Here is a 15,340-nt window from a genome sequence, read left to right as displayed (position 1 = left end):
TCAAATTTTTTCATAATATTTTCACAGTTTTTCTTGGTTTCTTTTTTGGCCGCCCTCATTTGCAATGAGACTCGCTTAGATCAAAATATTGCAATTTGTTAAATTTTGGAATCTTGGAGCAAACGGAAGAGGTCCATTTTTTGTTAGGTTTATTCAAACCTAACGTGATACGACAGTGATCTTCAAGCACTTAAAGAGCCTTACAAAAACAGTAACTCTACCCAAAATACTTTCTCTAGAGGAAGAGACTGCCGATTCCACTCAACAGAAAGTAGACCTGCTAAATAGGTATTTTCAGTCTGTGTTTTCTGAGAAGACCGAAGACACGGTAGCGGATGACCTTCCGGACCCAACCCTAATGAATTTTGATGTCAGGTCAAAAAGAATAAGAGCAATCTTAACAAACCTTGATGTCTCAAAAACTCGAGGTCCAGATAACATTCGCGCCTGTTTCTTGAAGCAACTGGTTGAACCGCTCAGTCTATTCTTGAGCGCAGTCTTTGGGAACATCAAAAGATTAGGAAAAATCCCGAACTGTTGGAAAATTGGTGCTGTGTCGCCCATCCATAAAAAAGGCTGCAGAGCAAGTGTCAAAAATTACAGACCAGTGACATTGCTGTCTATAGTTTTGAAAGTACTCGAACGATGTATGTATGATCCGATCGAAAAGCAGTTATCGGATCATTCAACAACCAGTCAACATGGATTTGTGAAAAAACGATCCGTTGTGTCGAACATGCTCTGTTTCTTGAACGACGTTCAAGTTGCGTTGGAAGGAAACCCAAATTTGGTGTATTCCTTATACACCGACTTCTCAAAAGCATTCGATAAGGTCCCGCATGCTGAATTGTTGATCAAAGTAAGGATAATTGGAGTGGGTGGGTATGTACTTAGTCTTCTCAAGGACTATTTATGTAACCGTAAACAGTTCGTAAGATGTGATGGTGTCAGGTCGGACCTTCTACAAGTATCAAGTTGTGTTCCGCAGGGGTCCATTTTGGGCCCCTTACTCTTCTGCATCTTCATAAATGACTTGCCAACTTCCTTGATATCCAGCACCCCATATCTGTATGCGGATGACGCAAAGTTCTTGTTTATTGACAAAAGTAACCAAGAAATTGAAAAAGAAGTTGACAGAATCTCAATTTGGTTATCCAGGAACAGAATGTCACTTGCTGCTGAAAAATGTTGTTATACAGCTTTTAAGGGACAGTCCCTCAGCCTTACGATGAATAACACTACAGAGCAATCCACAAAGGTGACTGACTTGGGAGTGCAGCTTACAGGTACCCTGAAAGCGGCAAAGCACCTCGAGTGTAGGCTTGCGAAAGCTAATCGAACTTTTGGTTTTCTGAAGAGAAATTTATCGAAGAATATGGAAACGAAAGTGAAAATTTGTGCTTACAAATCCCTAACTCTACCCTTGATTACTTTTGCTTCGAGCACTTGGCACCCATCGCGTGGAAGTATGAGACTAATGGAATGCTTTCAAAAACGTGCGTAGAAGTGGATAACGGTCTATAGGAATGCGTCGTATTTTGAAAACATGGTATCCCTAAGATTACTTCCGCTTCCTATGTTTTTGCAACTCAATGATTTACTTCTATTGTCTAAACTGTACCATGATAAAGAAAACGCACTTCCATTGATAGAAACCTATGAACACCAATATGGTAGAGTTAAAAGCAGATTACTCAAAATTCTAAAACTGAGAACCGAGAAATTCAGAGAGAACTTTTACTTTCGAACTGCCAAAGTTGCCAACAATCTGCCTGAAGAGATAGACTTTTCCCAGCCTTTGGGACTCAAAACTTTTATGGGAGCAATCCCCTCGGCGTGATGCCGAAAAGTCACAACAACAACAACAAACCTTTGCCTTTTTCTGCAAATTGTAGTCTGTTGAAATTTATGCAGTAGACATCAAATGTCAAGTAATTTTTGTCTGGGCAATTAAATCATTCTTTTTGAGATTATACATTTGTTCAAATCAGCGCATATTTTTCAACTGATAGCTATAACTTTTTTTCTCATTGTTGGTCGAAGGCCATATCGCATAAATTTTTAAAGCTCTTATTTATCTCCTTAGATTGAACAGTTGTGTTGTGGTTTTGCAAAGCTTTATTTCGGGAATCGCTCTGTGTAATCGCTTTGTACTAGATTTGCTTTTCGACGCTTTAAAGTCTGTCAGTTTTTAGGACAACTACCTTAACGAGAAATGGGTGTTAGTGTTAATTTGCTTGGCTTGTCGTGTTTTGTGTCGTTCTCAAAATGCTGGATCAGCAAGCGAATTGCGCTTAACTAGAACATTCGATGTTATGTTTGAATTAACACTGTTTTTAGAAGGCTTTCAAAAGTATATATTTCTGCTTTAAAGTTTTGCTCATTCCTGAAATTTTGTAGTTTTGTTTGATTTTGGGATAGAACGTGGCCACATTATTCTACGTGTCTTCTTGCAAATATATATCGGGAACATCTAGTAGAGCCTCGTTGACTGTTTAATTGACGTTTGGTAGCGTTCAAGACAGCTGAAAACAGTTTTGATTCCACTACCTCTGATTTTTGACATATGAGTGATTTGACGAGGAAGATGTGAAAATTTCGTAGAAGTCAACTTGTTGAAACCAAGGCGAGATCAAAATGAACAAAAGTGGTGCATTTGAGAGTTGAAATGTAATAGGTTGCCAAGCCCTGCCTCAATTAAAACTATAGTGTTTTTAAATCTGAAAAATTGCTGGACATTTGTGTTAACTTATGAGTTCAAGCAAAATTTTAAAAATGAATTACGTCCGGTCTCCAGTCTGCTTAAATAATTCGAATGCGCATTTGTGCAATGATTAGATAGCACAACTGCGACCACCTTGATCGAAAGTTCTTTAATAGCAAACAGCATGAAGGCATTTTCGCTGCACGTAAAGTACTGTGGTTGATATGGTACCCTGTGAAAAAAGTTCAGAGAAGAGGGGGCTTAAATTAAATTATTCTTGTGATTTGTTGTAATTTTGGTTATAACAATTCAAATTTAGTTATAACAATTTCATTATCACAGTTTTCTTTGCAAGTGTTCTAAGAGGTAATTACAGTTCTAACAGAATTGATTAACTTTGTTTGCAGGCCTCAACCGCTGACCAGCTGCTGTTGTATCAGAGTCTGACTTACATGATGAATGCGAAGAAGATTCTTGACTGTGGCACCTTCACCGGTCTCAGTGCTCTCTCATTTGCATTAGGTAAGACAATCTAGCACAATTTCAATATATTTTAATAAGAATTTTCCACTCTGAGGCGGTTGCTAAACTTGAACTGGAGCGACTCGAAATTCGGATCCTTGCACGTGCTATTGCATAGTAAATCGCTATGTAAAAAATATGGCACGTGCGTCTAGGGGTTGCAAATTATACGCACCCAGTAATCTGGGGGGGGGGGGGGGACATAAACGATCAGAAATTTTTCTTTACTACTCCTTGTGGACGTATCGAATTATTGCTGAAGGAAGGCCTATATTGTGAGTGAGTCAATGAGTAACAAGTGTCGAAAAGCAGTAGTCTGTCTAATGAGAATAGGCTACTAGCGGTTTGTGCCCGATTTATTTCCAATCTGGTTAATTGTTCTCAACATCAGTCCTGCTGGCCGTATGCGATTTTTTGTACTACCTCCTTTTTGGCTGATCGTTTTTTTGTCTGACCCTTTGGCAATTGGTTCTCGAAAACGGGATAAACAGGGAGAGCCCAGAGGGCATTAAGTTCTCTTAGAGCCTAACGTCTCACTAGTCTTTGAGTATGTGGTTCACTGAAAAAAGAACACTCAGTTAGCAAGGTGACATAGTAGTATACAATATTGCTGTGTATGTCGGTATTTATCAACGATAGTTTATCAGTGTATGTTACGTCGTACTTAGAACAAGAGTAATACCTCAAAAATATGTCAGCGTTCAAATCTTAACTCTTTCCATGGAAGTTTATCTTACGCTATGTGTTTTGAATCATTCCTAAATTCAGCTAGAAAATGGGCGTTTACTCGTTTCTTGAAAGCCTTCGGACTGCTGTTGTTGCATTTGAGATTTGATTTAAGTATTACATTGTTCCATAAATCACAAATATTCCGAAAAATTGAGTTCGGGAAAAGTTGGCCGCTGGACCGCACAGGGTGGTACCATAAACCGGAACGCTTTTTTTAATAATCTGATAGTTTGGAAAATCTAGTTGTCTGTATGGGGCAATCTTGTTTCGGTTTATTTTGTAGAATTAAACTATGATTTTGGATTTTATTCAGAAGCTAATTGAGAGTTTCTCAAGTTTCAGTCTCAAATCTGCGGAGGTATCATATTTGCGTCTGTCGTAGCATGTTTGACCTCTTCATGAAAACAAAGATTCTGGTCAGAGAACACCCAAGATGTTTTACTGATGTTTTAGCTTGAATAGTTTTGTTTTGAACTTTGATTGAATGCTTCTGAGTTAATTTGCTTTGATGTTTTTGACAAAAAACTAAATACTCGGTTTTTTAGCACTGAAGTTCAGTTTGTGTTGACCAAAGTATTTTGAGACCTCGTTTTCTAGCCGTTTCGACGTTTTTTGCAGACTGTGATCACAACATAGGATGACTGTGTCGTCTGCATGTTTTAAAAGCTCATATTCGGATGTGTTCATCTGTTTGATATCGTTTATGTATAAATTGACCAATAGCGGTCCTGAAACAGTCCCCTAAGGAACACCTGTATAAAGGGAAATTCAATCTGATTCAACGTTGTTTATGATTGTTTTCTGTATTCGGCCCTGGGTGAAGCTTTTAATTAGAAGTTTTGCATTTTCATTAAATCCGAGATAATTTAGCTTGGAATATAGAAATTCGTGGCTGAGAGTCAAAAGCTTTGGAGTGATCCTAAAAAAGCTATGGAAACAATATTCTTTTCGTTTATTTTCTTTAGAGTTTTTTCCGTTCAATATGCCAGTGCTTCAGTTGGATAATGCCTCCTTAACCGAAATTGACCTGTAGTTTTATGGGTCTTCTCGGCTCCCTTTTTTGTAGAGCAGTGTAATAACAGCTCGTTCTAAATCAGTGGGGAATCTCTTTTCATTAATAAATCTGATGATTTAAAACGTTAGCGGCTTGTGAAGTTAATTTTTCGCATCCTTTAACGCCCAATTTGGTACGCTGCTCGGCCCTGGGGCTCTCCGTGGGTTTAATGATTTTAAAACATTTATATAGTCAGAAGCGGTTTTAAAACGAAAAGAACTTGACAGAAGTTTTATGATATGTGTCTTTAGAAGGACTTAGTGGTGCTCAAGAATATGTGTCATCCAGTTGTGAAAACTTGTATTGCAGAAAGTTTGCCATTTGCTTTGACTGTGTTAAAAGAACTTTGAACTATTAATAAGAGAGTTTATTGAGCATCCTGATTCCCCGGAATTTCTTACGGTATTGATACTTTGCCATTTTTTGGCTCAGTTGTCCTTTCATCAAACATTTCCCGGCTGATATCATCTGCGTACTTAATCGGTTTTTTTGTTCACGAGAAAAAAATTTTTGAGTGACGGTTTTTTGGATTACCGTTGAAACATTCAAAACAACTTCTTTAAACATGCCTTCTGCGTTATCGTATAGAAGTCTATGGAAAGGTATCCAATCAGTTTGGTTTAAAAGTTTTTGAAATTGCTTGGCTGAATAGTTACTCTTATCATAAATTGTTTTTATTGGAGGCTTGTTTTTGTGGAATACGTTTTAAGTACTAGAAAAACTGCTTTATGATCAGTTTTGAAATAAGAAATATTGGATAGAAAGACTTTTTGAAACAAGACTTTTTTGGATAGCCCCAGTTACGGGGGATTTCAGATTCCGGTGGAAGGAACATGCGCGCTTCATATTCAAACGTTGCAAACGGTGTAGTATATAACAATCACTGAAGTCCTGATTTTCGAGATCAAACTTTTGGCGCAAGAGTTCTTCGCAATTGTTTGAGCTTTTTTTTACATCAGGTTATTTTCTCAGTCGACGTTCGGCGCGAGAATTTTCCGCATTTGTTTGACTGGTTTATTTGTTACTTGTGGTTGTTTATTTAGATAATGGGATTTAGATTATTCGCTTGATTAGAAGTTATTCAGCGCTCGCTGCAGTCTTCGTACTGTATTCATTTGTCCCAAACAATGACGGACTTTTTCCCGCGGCCTCCCTCATCGGATCCGCCGTGCACTGTGTGCATGGATTTGTATACAGAACAAAAACGCGTTATCTGTTCTAAAATTCAATCACTGAAGCTGGAGATATTTCTCTGAAGAAACCGGATTGCCCGTATCTTAAAGCTGCTCTGAAATCGAACTGCCAATACTGCTAGTGATCGTAATTCAAAGAAAAGGAAAGCTGAAGGCAATGAGAACATGTGTACTGAGAAAGAGCCTCAAGACAGAATACCAAAAGTTTTCAAGAGGGGCACAAATGTTAATCATCAGACGACAGTCTTTGCAATTAAAAGGCCACCGAAAAGAGGCCTTGTCTACATTGGTCGTTTAAGCAACGGTGTCTCTACGGATGATTTAAGAGGATATTGCAAGAACAAGGGAGTTGATCTACTATGTATCCGTGAAATATTTAAAGAATATCGTCTGAAATCTTTCCATTGTGCATTTAAATTCGATAATGGTCAAGTTGAATCTCCCGATATCTGGCCCGAAACTGTTTCATTCTCACGTTTTTCTTTAAACCAGAAAGCGAGGGAATGGCTGGACGCCTTTGATACAGGACTATATAATTTAAAATCTGCCAATGACCGTTTAAATGTATGTTTACATAATATAACATTAATTTGCAACAAGACCTCGCAAATAAGAAATCCTATTGAAGCTAACGATTTTAACCTTAGTTTTAACAGAAACTTGGATCGAAGTTAGCGCAAACGATGAATTTTACCTCCTAGCACTGTTGACCAAATGGTTATTTTTACTCAGTGCAAACAGAAAAGAAAAAAAATTGGCGGAGGATTAGCGGTGTTCTATGATGATGTAACTTTACGTCGACTATATTTCAAACGAGTGTTTAATAAACGCGGAGGTAGCTTTCCTTGACTTTACGCTTGACAAGTCAGTGTATTTTTTGGTTGTATATATCTTGATGCTTCAAGAAATTGAATTTCTTTAAGTGAATTTGGTTTGCAACAGCAAGTTTCTGTGCCTACTCACAAAAGTGGGAGAATTTTAAGTTGTAACATCTGAGGAGGTTGAAGTATCAGAACCTCTTGTAAATTTCGTTACGAGCTCTGATCATGGAGTTGTGCAACTGGACCTACTGCAAACGCTCGAGAATTTTGCTCTAAAGAAAGGCTCGTGTAGAAAATGGCGAAACTTCTTGAATGGCGAAACGTGACGTGGTAGTGTTTGTAGAACATATTGTTGCTCCGACTGGCAGAAATAGTCCTAAATATGTTTGGAACAGTTTTTTATGAACGAAATCAGTTATATCGATAAGCGCCATCCTCTGACAACTAAATAGGTGAAAAATCATACGTGCCCATTATTTGACGAGGAGCTAAAGGCGATGAAAAGATCGAGAGGAAAGTTTGAAAAAGCTTTCCGAAAGAATGGAAATTCCAAGCCAAAAAAGGGTTTCTTAATTTTGTTTTGGAATATTTTGAGATGTTTACCAAAAAGAAAAGTGAATACCTTGATAAATGTGTCGCTAGTGAAAATAAGGGTGTTAGGTCTTGTATGCTGCTGCAACTCTTAGGAAAAATAATGTCCTGCCGCAATCACTAAGGGAGCTTGAATGTATAGCCAAGAAGTTGAACGCTTTCTTTGTTAAGAAAATAGAAACCTTTATCATTACCTCTAACGAACGGTCTCAAATTGAATGATTCACATACAACTGCTCTGGACAATGTTCAGGTTTTCACACGGAGTGATTTGCAGTTGTTTTACCAAATATTTTGAACTATACGGCACCGAGTAATGTAATACCAACGAGGTTATGTAAAATTGTTTTGTGAAATTCTCCGGACTACTTCATTTCGTTAATTATTTAACTCCCCGGATAGGATACTTTCCAAATCAACTCAAACAAGGCATCGTGAGGCTGCTCAAAAAGAAGTCGAACCGTGATCCTGAATTGTTGTCGAGTTATCGCCCTGTGACAAATCTAAGATTCCTGTCAAAAGTTGTTGAAAGAGTTTTTGAGCAAGTTAATATGTATCTGGAATCTAATTATCTCTGGAGAAAGTACCAGAGTGCTTTTTAATACTCGCATTCAACGGAAACGGCTTTACTAGAAGTCTTTAATGATCTACTTTGTTATCTGGACTAGTCGGGTTTCGTGATGTATGTTGGGTTAGACTTGTCAGCAGCGTTTGATATAATTGATCATCAGTTTTTGTTTGATATCAACAAAAAGGATTGGTTTGCAATCTTTTGTGTTACGCTTTCTTCAAAATTATCTTTCGAAGTTATCATAAATGGATGGATGTCTTTCTGATATTAAAGTTAAGACGGGTGTCCCACAAGGTTCGGTTGTTGGTCCTTTACTTTTTCCTGTTACATGCTGACTTTAGAATATAAGCTGAAGGAACTGTGAATAAACTATCAGTTCTACGCAGATGATACGGTTCTTTATTTTGTATTCTGTTTGGCCCTCAGTCAATGCATGTTCGATAATATTTTGGCCTCGATTCAACATTGGTTCGGCAATGCAAAATTGAATTTGAATGCGGATAAGAGTATATGATTATTCGTAAATGTAAAAATGTTAAACATGGTCATTTGCGTCTGCCAGAAGATGGTGATTACATTGAACAGGTAAAAATTCTAAGTTGGCATACTGATTGTCAACTTACTCTGCATCGACAGGTATACTTGTTTGTTTGAATTCATTTTATTGTCTCCGTAAAGTGTGGTCACTTCGAGATCAAAGTAAAGCATCAACCCTAATTGAGTTATTTAGAATTCTAGTGTTATCACGTGTTGACTACTGTAAGTCGCTTTATTATGGTCTGCCAATCTTTTTGTCAGCAAAACTTCAGCGAATAATGAAATCTGCCGCGCGTTTGATTTTTCTATTGTCACCTTCAACACCAACCTCGTCATACCTGAAGCAGCTACCCTGGTTGCCAATTAGGCAACGCATTTTGTTTAAAATCTTTTTGTATGCGCATCGCTTCGGACATCATCCTGGTAAACTCCCACTGTATTTAGCGGAACTAATGAAACGAAACACGATGATTACAAGGTCTCAATATTTTTTACAATTTACTTTTCCACAAATTTGCTCTAATTTTGAAAGACGTTCCTTTTCGCAAGCCGTCGCTGTTGAGTGGAATAAACTCTCTTTTGATTTGAAACTTATAACATCTGAAGTTTAATTTAAGTGAAAACTCAAGGATTATCTGTTTTAATTTTCCTGCACTGTTGAGATTTTAAATGGTGCTTGAACCAATAATATTATTAATCGCCATTGAAACAAGAAATGGCCTCAACAAATGAATCTCCAATAAAGAGGATGCAGGTAATTTGTGTTAAAATCGTCCAATGTTAACATAACTGGTTTGTTCTGTGACAGCATGATCATTTTCTAAAGCTAATTCTTCCAGAATCCTGTTTGTGTTATATTCATTAGAATTATAAGAGAGTTTGATTAAATTCTTCTGCCTGCTCTATAAATTAGAGGGAATATCGAATTCTATCCACAGGCCTTCAAAGTAGTTGCTGATTGCACGGAGGTCATTTCTTTCTTTGGGATAAAACGCCTTTGGAATAAGCAGCATAATTCCCCAACCTTTGGTTTTTTAGTTTTTCTCGCGTTGCAATCACAACGAAAAACGAAAATTTTTGCGCTATCTATGCCCCATAGATGGAGATCATTTATTTTTTCAACCCAAGTCTCACTCAGACCTATTATCGTGTTTTCATTGAAGTCACTCAGTTTTTTCAACGACATTCGCTTCCTTTGAAGGCTTTGGCAATTGATATATAAATTTCAAATTCCTATCGTATTGTTTGAGAATCTTCCTAATTTCCTCATAGCAATAACCATTTAGGACTGGGTTTGTTTCTATATCACCCCCATCAAAAATAGAAAGATCAAGAGAAGTTTAAATAAAAATCGGATAGGTAACTAGAGTTTAATTTTATTCTCGCTGTCTTTTTGGTTTGTCTATTAAGAGTATTTATAGCGTACGGTAAAAATTGTTCATCATTTGCGTGAACAAAATGAATATCAGGGATAAGCCGATGAGAAGAACAGAGAACTTTATTTAAAACAAAAAGAAAATTATCAACAACTTTGAAAAACTAAAGCATAAGTGCCTTTCATTGATGATAAATAAAAGGTTGCGGCACAATTATTGATGATGATGGGTAATCTTTAGAATCCTGATATAGCATGTTACAATGTTTCAGTTTTTTGAAATAAGAATGGCTGTAAAAGTAATCATAGGTTGTTTGACAATGTTTTAATGTCTCAGGTTAATATTTTTTGTCATTTTTATTAATTGCGCGTTTGCTCACTTTAACGTGAGGTTTTATTGGGCTCAGTATAATATCAAATAATATATTTAGTCCCTTCGAGATGTTGACTTGTATATCGTCAGAAAAGCTCTTCGAAGTGGCTGTGATTAAGTAGTTTATTATAATGCTGCAATGAAACAGTTAGATTTCTGATTATGAAGTTCTTGAACCCTTGCATTGAACTTTTTTATGAGATCGTGGGTTTCTGTATCATGAATATTACGTATTGGTGCAACTTCGCAATGCAGTATTACTCTGGGTCGAAATTTGTTTTGAACAGTTTTTATCAATTCTTCGTAATCTGAAGTTCCCATTTTTTCTTGTTCTTTTTCAGTACTGCATTTGTGCCTTCTTGTATAACAACATTGAGCTTCTGCTCTGGATATTGATTCTAAAATGCGGATATTTTGGCTAGTTGTTGAGCCGGAAAAAGTATGCACTCGCTTTTTTTTTGTCAATTTGAAAAGGTCTCAGTTAAAATGCTACTTCCTATAAATAAAGTGTCCACACCCCTTCATAGATTGGTTTGGGTTGAAAATTGGTTCGAATACGTTCCTCATATCTAAGGGTTTCTCTTGTTTTCTTAAGGAACGAGATAACCGAATCATCTGTTTTTGAAGTTTAGCGACCCCTTTGATTGTTCACAAAGTTCAATGTGTCCTTTGGCTTTTCCACTTGAGTGAAAACCTCATCGCTTCCATTTAAGTCGTCATAAAGTTTGCAGTAAATCTTGTAGAGTTCTGTCACTGGCTTTGATGTAAATTGTTGGAATGATAATTTGTTCATGTTCGAAGAAAATATTTCTGTAATGTACTTAGCTAAAGTTTCAAAAGTTGTGTTTTATCTGTTAGAGGTCATTCGTTTATCTTTTAAAGTTCAACTGTATCAAAAAGCGCAACTCATGGTCTGAAAAAGCGCAACTCAATGGTCGGAAAAAGTGCAACTGAAACCCATTAGACAAATCAATTCATGGAGTGAGAGGCGGTGTTTCCCCCCTCTCATTCAACCCCCCCCCCCCCCCCTACTTCTTCACCTCACTCCAAACCCTCCACCTCATTGCACCCGTAATTGCACTCACCCCACCAGCGCTCACCAACGATGAGTCCCTGCCATTGTAACTGTCTGACGTCCTGACCAAAGATGTCGCCTTATGACATCGAGGAATCATTCGAACTTTTCGAATCAACCAGAAGACAAATTAATTAAATGGCGCAAAATTTTTTTCGTAGATTGTAGTTTTTGTTGTTAATAGCCGCCCTCATCTTCTCAGCCGGCTATTATTGCGCTCGTATTTTTTTTTTACTTCGTCAAACTTTTTTTCGCTTTACCATTTTGCCGCTTTTTCGACATTTTGCGTGAAATCTTTTTGACTTCTCTAGGCTAGTTTCTCTCTTCTCTCATTCTGCTAAAAGTGAATTTGAACATCAGTTGGTCAGCAAAGCAATTCAAAATGAACAGAGTCGGTATAAAAAATTGAAGTCAGAAATAGAAACGGGATAAACCCATAAAGCCCATGTTTAGATGCCCGCTACTTGAACTTTGTTCTCGTAAGGTTTTGTTACTATCTATAATGCTTATTGCAATTGATACTAGACCCTGTAGCCTCTCACTGAGAGACAGGAGTATGTTCAATTACGAAATGACATCAAAATAAATCGCCTTAAAATGTTTTTATACAAAAATCAATTTTTGTTGATATTTTCTTTACTTTCAATCCCAATAGAGTTATGTGAATCAACGGCGGCTATTTTCCGGCAATCTGCCGGGTACGTTTTGTACATTTACCCTTCACTCCCATCGGCATGGTAACTATTTCTGTTTCTGGAATTCAAGTGTTCATTATTTTAGGACACGAAATTGATAATAATGATTTTATTAGGTGATAGCCTTACGCGAATAGTGTGATTCGGTGACTTGTCTTTGTCGAAGGATTCATAGGGGAATGCTGTGCAGTGCGGTCGTGTTTGCCTTGCGATATTACTCACAACAAATACCCATTGTTATGCCTTGTGTCTACTGACTGTACAGTCTTGGCGAGCTTGAAAGTTGCGATCACTTCGCCGTGCTCATCTACCCCCCTCTCTCCCCCCTCCCCCTCGCAAATGTGTATGTATGTCGATAAGGTTATTTGTCCGCAGCTCTGTTGATTTTCTCTCCCTAAATTGAAACAGATGTCGTTCGTAATATTCCCACACCTACTATTTTGTTGTTCTTTCTCTGAATTGAAAGCAGTGGAATTAGCAAAGAGAAAATACTTGTATGTACCCAACCCATCATTGAATAGGGAAAAAATCAGTTATTTACTTGGTAACCTTGATTTTGAACTCTCAACAGAATTGTTGTTGGCTATCTGTTCCAAAATGCTTTGTTTTTAGGTGTCAACGGTTACTGGTTTTGAGAAAAATTAGCCTAGCTAACAAGATTATCTTCATCTTGGTTTACTGTTGGCAGTTTCAACTTTTTATTGTTTTCCTTGGTCGAGGGAAGTGATTTCTAACAATTGAATTGCAATTGAACAAGTATAAGGGTAAATGGAAATGAACCAGGTTGTGGTGATGATGGCCACCTGTACACAATAGACATAAACAGAGACTTTGTTTCAATTGGACAGGAGCAGTGGAACAAGGCAGGAGTCTCACATAAAATAACTTCCATCATACAACCAGCCGAGCAGGCAGTGCAACAAATGCTGAAGGAACATGCGGGCACATTTGACATTGCCTATTTGGATTGTCCCAAACAACTTTATGAACAGGTAACAGTAATATAGCATCTTCGCTTGCCTTTTTTTATAAAAACCATTTAATTTGAACCTGTCAACAATAATTATCGAGGTTATCCCCGACTTAGATTTTCGAACTGTAGTCTTTTGTAAGCATCAGGATGTACTGTTGACAAACGCTAAATTATGGCTTAAACTTGAAAACATATGTAATCTAGTCCAGAAAGCTTTGATATGCCTTTTTTGGATGTCATTTTTTGCCGCTTTGTTGCTCTGAAGTAATCAATGTTGCAATCATGAACGATATTAAGTTCTTGACTAATACAAAGCCATAATCATGAGATATCATATCATTGCTGTTGTCATATTAACTTGTTCTTTGGCTAAGAGTTTTGAATATCATCGATTTATTTGATTGACGTGTTTTTGAAAAGTGTTAACTTTCTTCGCTGATTTAGGTGTATGAGTCCCTAGTGCCACTGTTGAGGCCAAGAGGTCTTCTGTTAGTGGATAATATTTTCATGGACAAAACAGTTTTCGAGGAAGAATCAGCTTTTGGAGAAATGACCATTATAATGGACAAGTTTAACAAACGAATTAGTGGAGATGAAAGAATGTTGCATAACTTTATTGATATCGGTGATGGACTGGCCATAGCCATTAAAAAGTAGACTCGAATACTGCCGTTTTTAATTTAATGATTTGTTTTAATACGTTTTTAATAGCCTCCGTCAGTCTCTCAGCGGCAATTAGTTAGGCGCTCTCCTTTTTACAATTCAAAGAATTCGAAGTGTATTGGGAAGCTGTCTTTGAAGACTCGAAGATGGTTAATTTATAAGTGAGCGAGCAAGAAAACCGGAAGTGCAGAGAGTGAGTACAGTTTGTAAAAAGTTGTCTCAGTGAATAAATTCGAATAGCGGAGAAAAGAGACTGGTTCTTTTGTTCATGCCTTCTTTTGAAACAGAGCGAGAAATATAGGGGTGAAAAAACGTTCGCTAAGCCAGCAAAATTTTTTCACGTGGCTTTTCAAGCTTTTTTCGTTTTTTTTTGAACTTCTAGGTTGTCTAAGAGATTATTTCAGACTAAAGTCTTAAGGTTGTTTTGATAGCGTTTCGAAGGTTTTTGGAAATTAAAGGGAGTTTTAGCCTAGTCAGAAGGTTTTTCAACTAATTCTTCGGTTTTAAGGCTATTTCAGCGGTTTCTGGCCTTATATTGTATTCTATTGCTTTTACTTGTCACTAAATGTAAGTTTAATGCTCGCGGGCAGTTTATATTACAAATTAAATACAGGGACCTTAGTTCCAAGCAATTTATTTCCTTGAATTTTGACAAAAAATTGTTAAGTTATTAAATTTCCTAGGTTTTAGCTTTTAAAATATTAGATGTTTAATAGCCGCCCTCATATTCTCAGCCGGCTATTATAGCGCTCCTATTTTCTTTTACTTCGTCGAACAACAAAATGTTTCGCTTTACCTCATTTTGCCGCTTTATCAACATTTTGCGTGAAATCTTTTCGACTTCTCTTGGCTAGTTTCTCTCTTCTCCCATTCTGCTAAAAGTGATTTGAACATCAGTTGTTCAGCACAGCAATTCAAAATGAACAGAGTCTGTATAAAAAATTTAAGTCAGAAATAGAAACGGCGTAAACCCATAAAGCCCAATTTTAGATGCCCGTTTCTCGAACTCGATTCTTATAGCCTCTCTTTAAGAAACAGAAGTATGTACAACTACGAAATGCCATCAAAATAAATCGGACTTAAAAATTGTTTCTGTACAAAAATCTTTTTTCAATAACTCCTATTCTTTCAATCCCAATCATGCTTATTGGAGTCAACGGTGGCTATTTTCCGGCAATCTGCCGACATGATGTGAGCATCAAATTGTCTTCAATTTTTGTTTTCCCTTTGTATTTGTGCTTGTATGAATTGAAATAGTTGAAGTTTTGTTTAATAGCCGCACAGCGATCGCTGGGGATATTATTGGCCTTCTCTTGTTTTTTTTATTTAGTCGCGATTTTTGTTTCGACCATATGACGTCACAACCACTTCAAATCTGCTTTTTGTTCATTCGTTCATGCAATTTCATCTGAAGTGCGTGCGTGACGTCATTTTTCTCTGTTAGTGGAGCGAGTTTTTTGTTCA

At 37.1% G+C, this 15,340-nt stretch overlaps 1 protein-coding gene across 1 annotated transcript in view; it reads left to right on the top strand.

Annotated features, from left to right (window-relative positions):
* LOC142349936 (putative caffeoyl-CoA O-methyltransferase 3) overlaps positions 1-13,910 on the top strand; it is a 223,066-nt gene extending 209,156 nt beyond the window's left edge. The window contains exons 3-5 of the mRNA XM_075401793.1: positions 3,112-3,226; positions 13,024-13,232; positions 13,658-13,910. Coding sequence (XP_075257908.1) covers positions 3,112-3,226; positions 13,024-13,232; positions 13,658-13,870 — 537 coding nt within the window. The 3' untranslated portion in view covers positions 13,871-13,910. The remainder of the gene's footprint in view (positions 1-3,111; positions 3,227-13,023; positions 13,233-13,657) is intronic.
* The last annotated feature ends 1,430 nt before the right edge of the window (positions 13,911-15,340 follow it).

Source organism: Convolutriloba macropyga, chromosome 11 (assembly GCF_964194025.1).
Source record: "Convolutriloba macropyga chromosome 11, txConMacr16.3, whole genome shotgun sequence".
Lineage (NCBI taxonomy): Eukaryota > Metazoa > Xenacoelomorpha > Acoela > Convolutidae > Convolutriloba > Convolutriloba macropyga.
The sequence above is the reverse complement of the archived record's forward strand: the minus strand, read 5'-3'. Positions and strand labels throughout refer to the sequence as shown.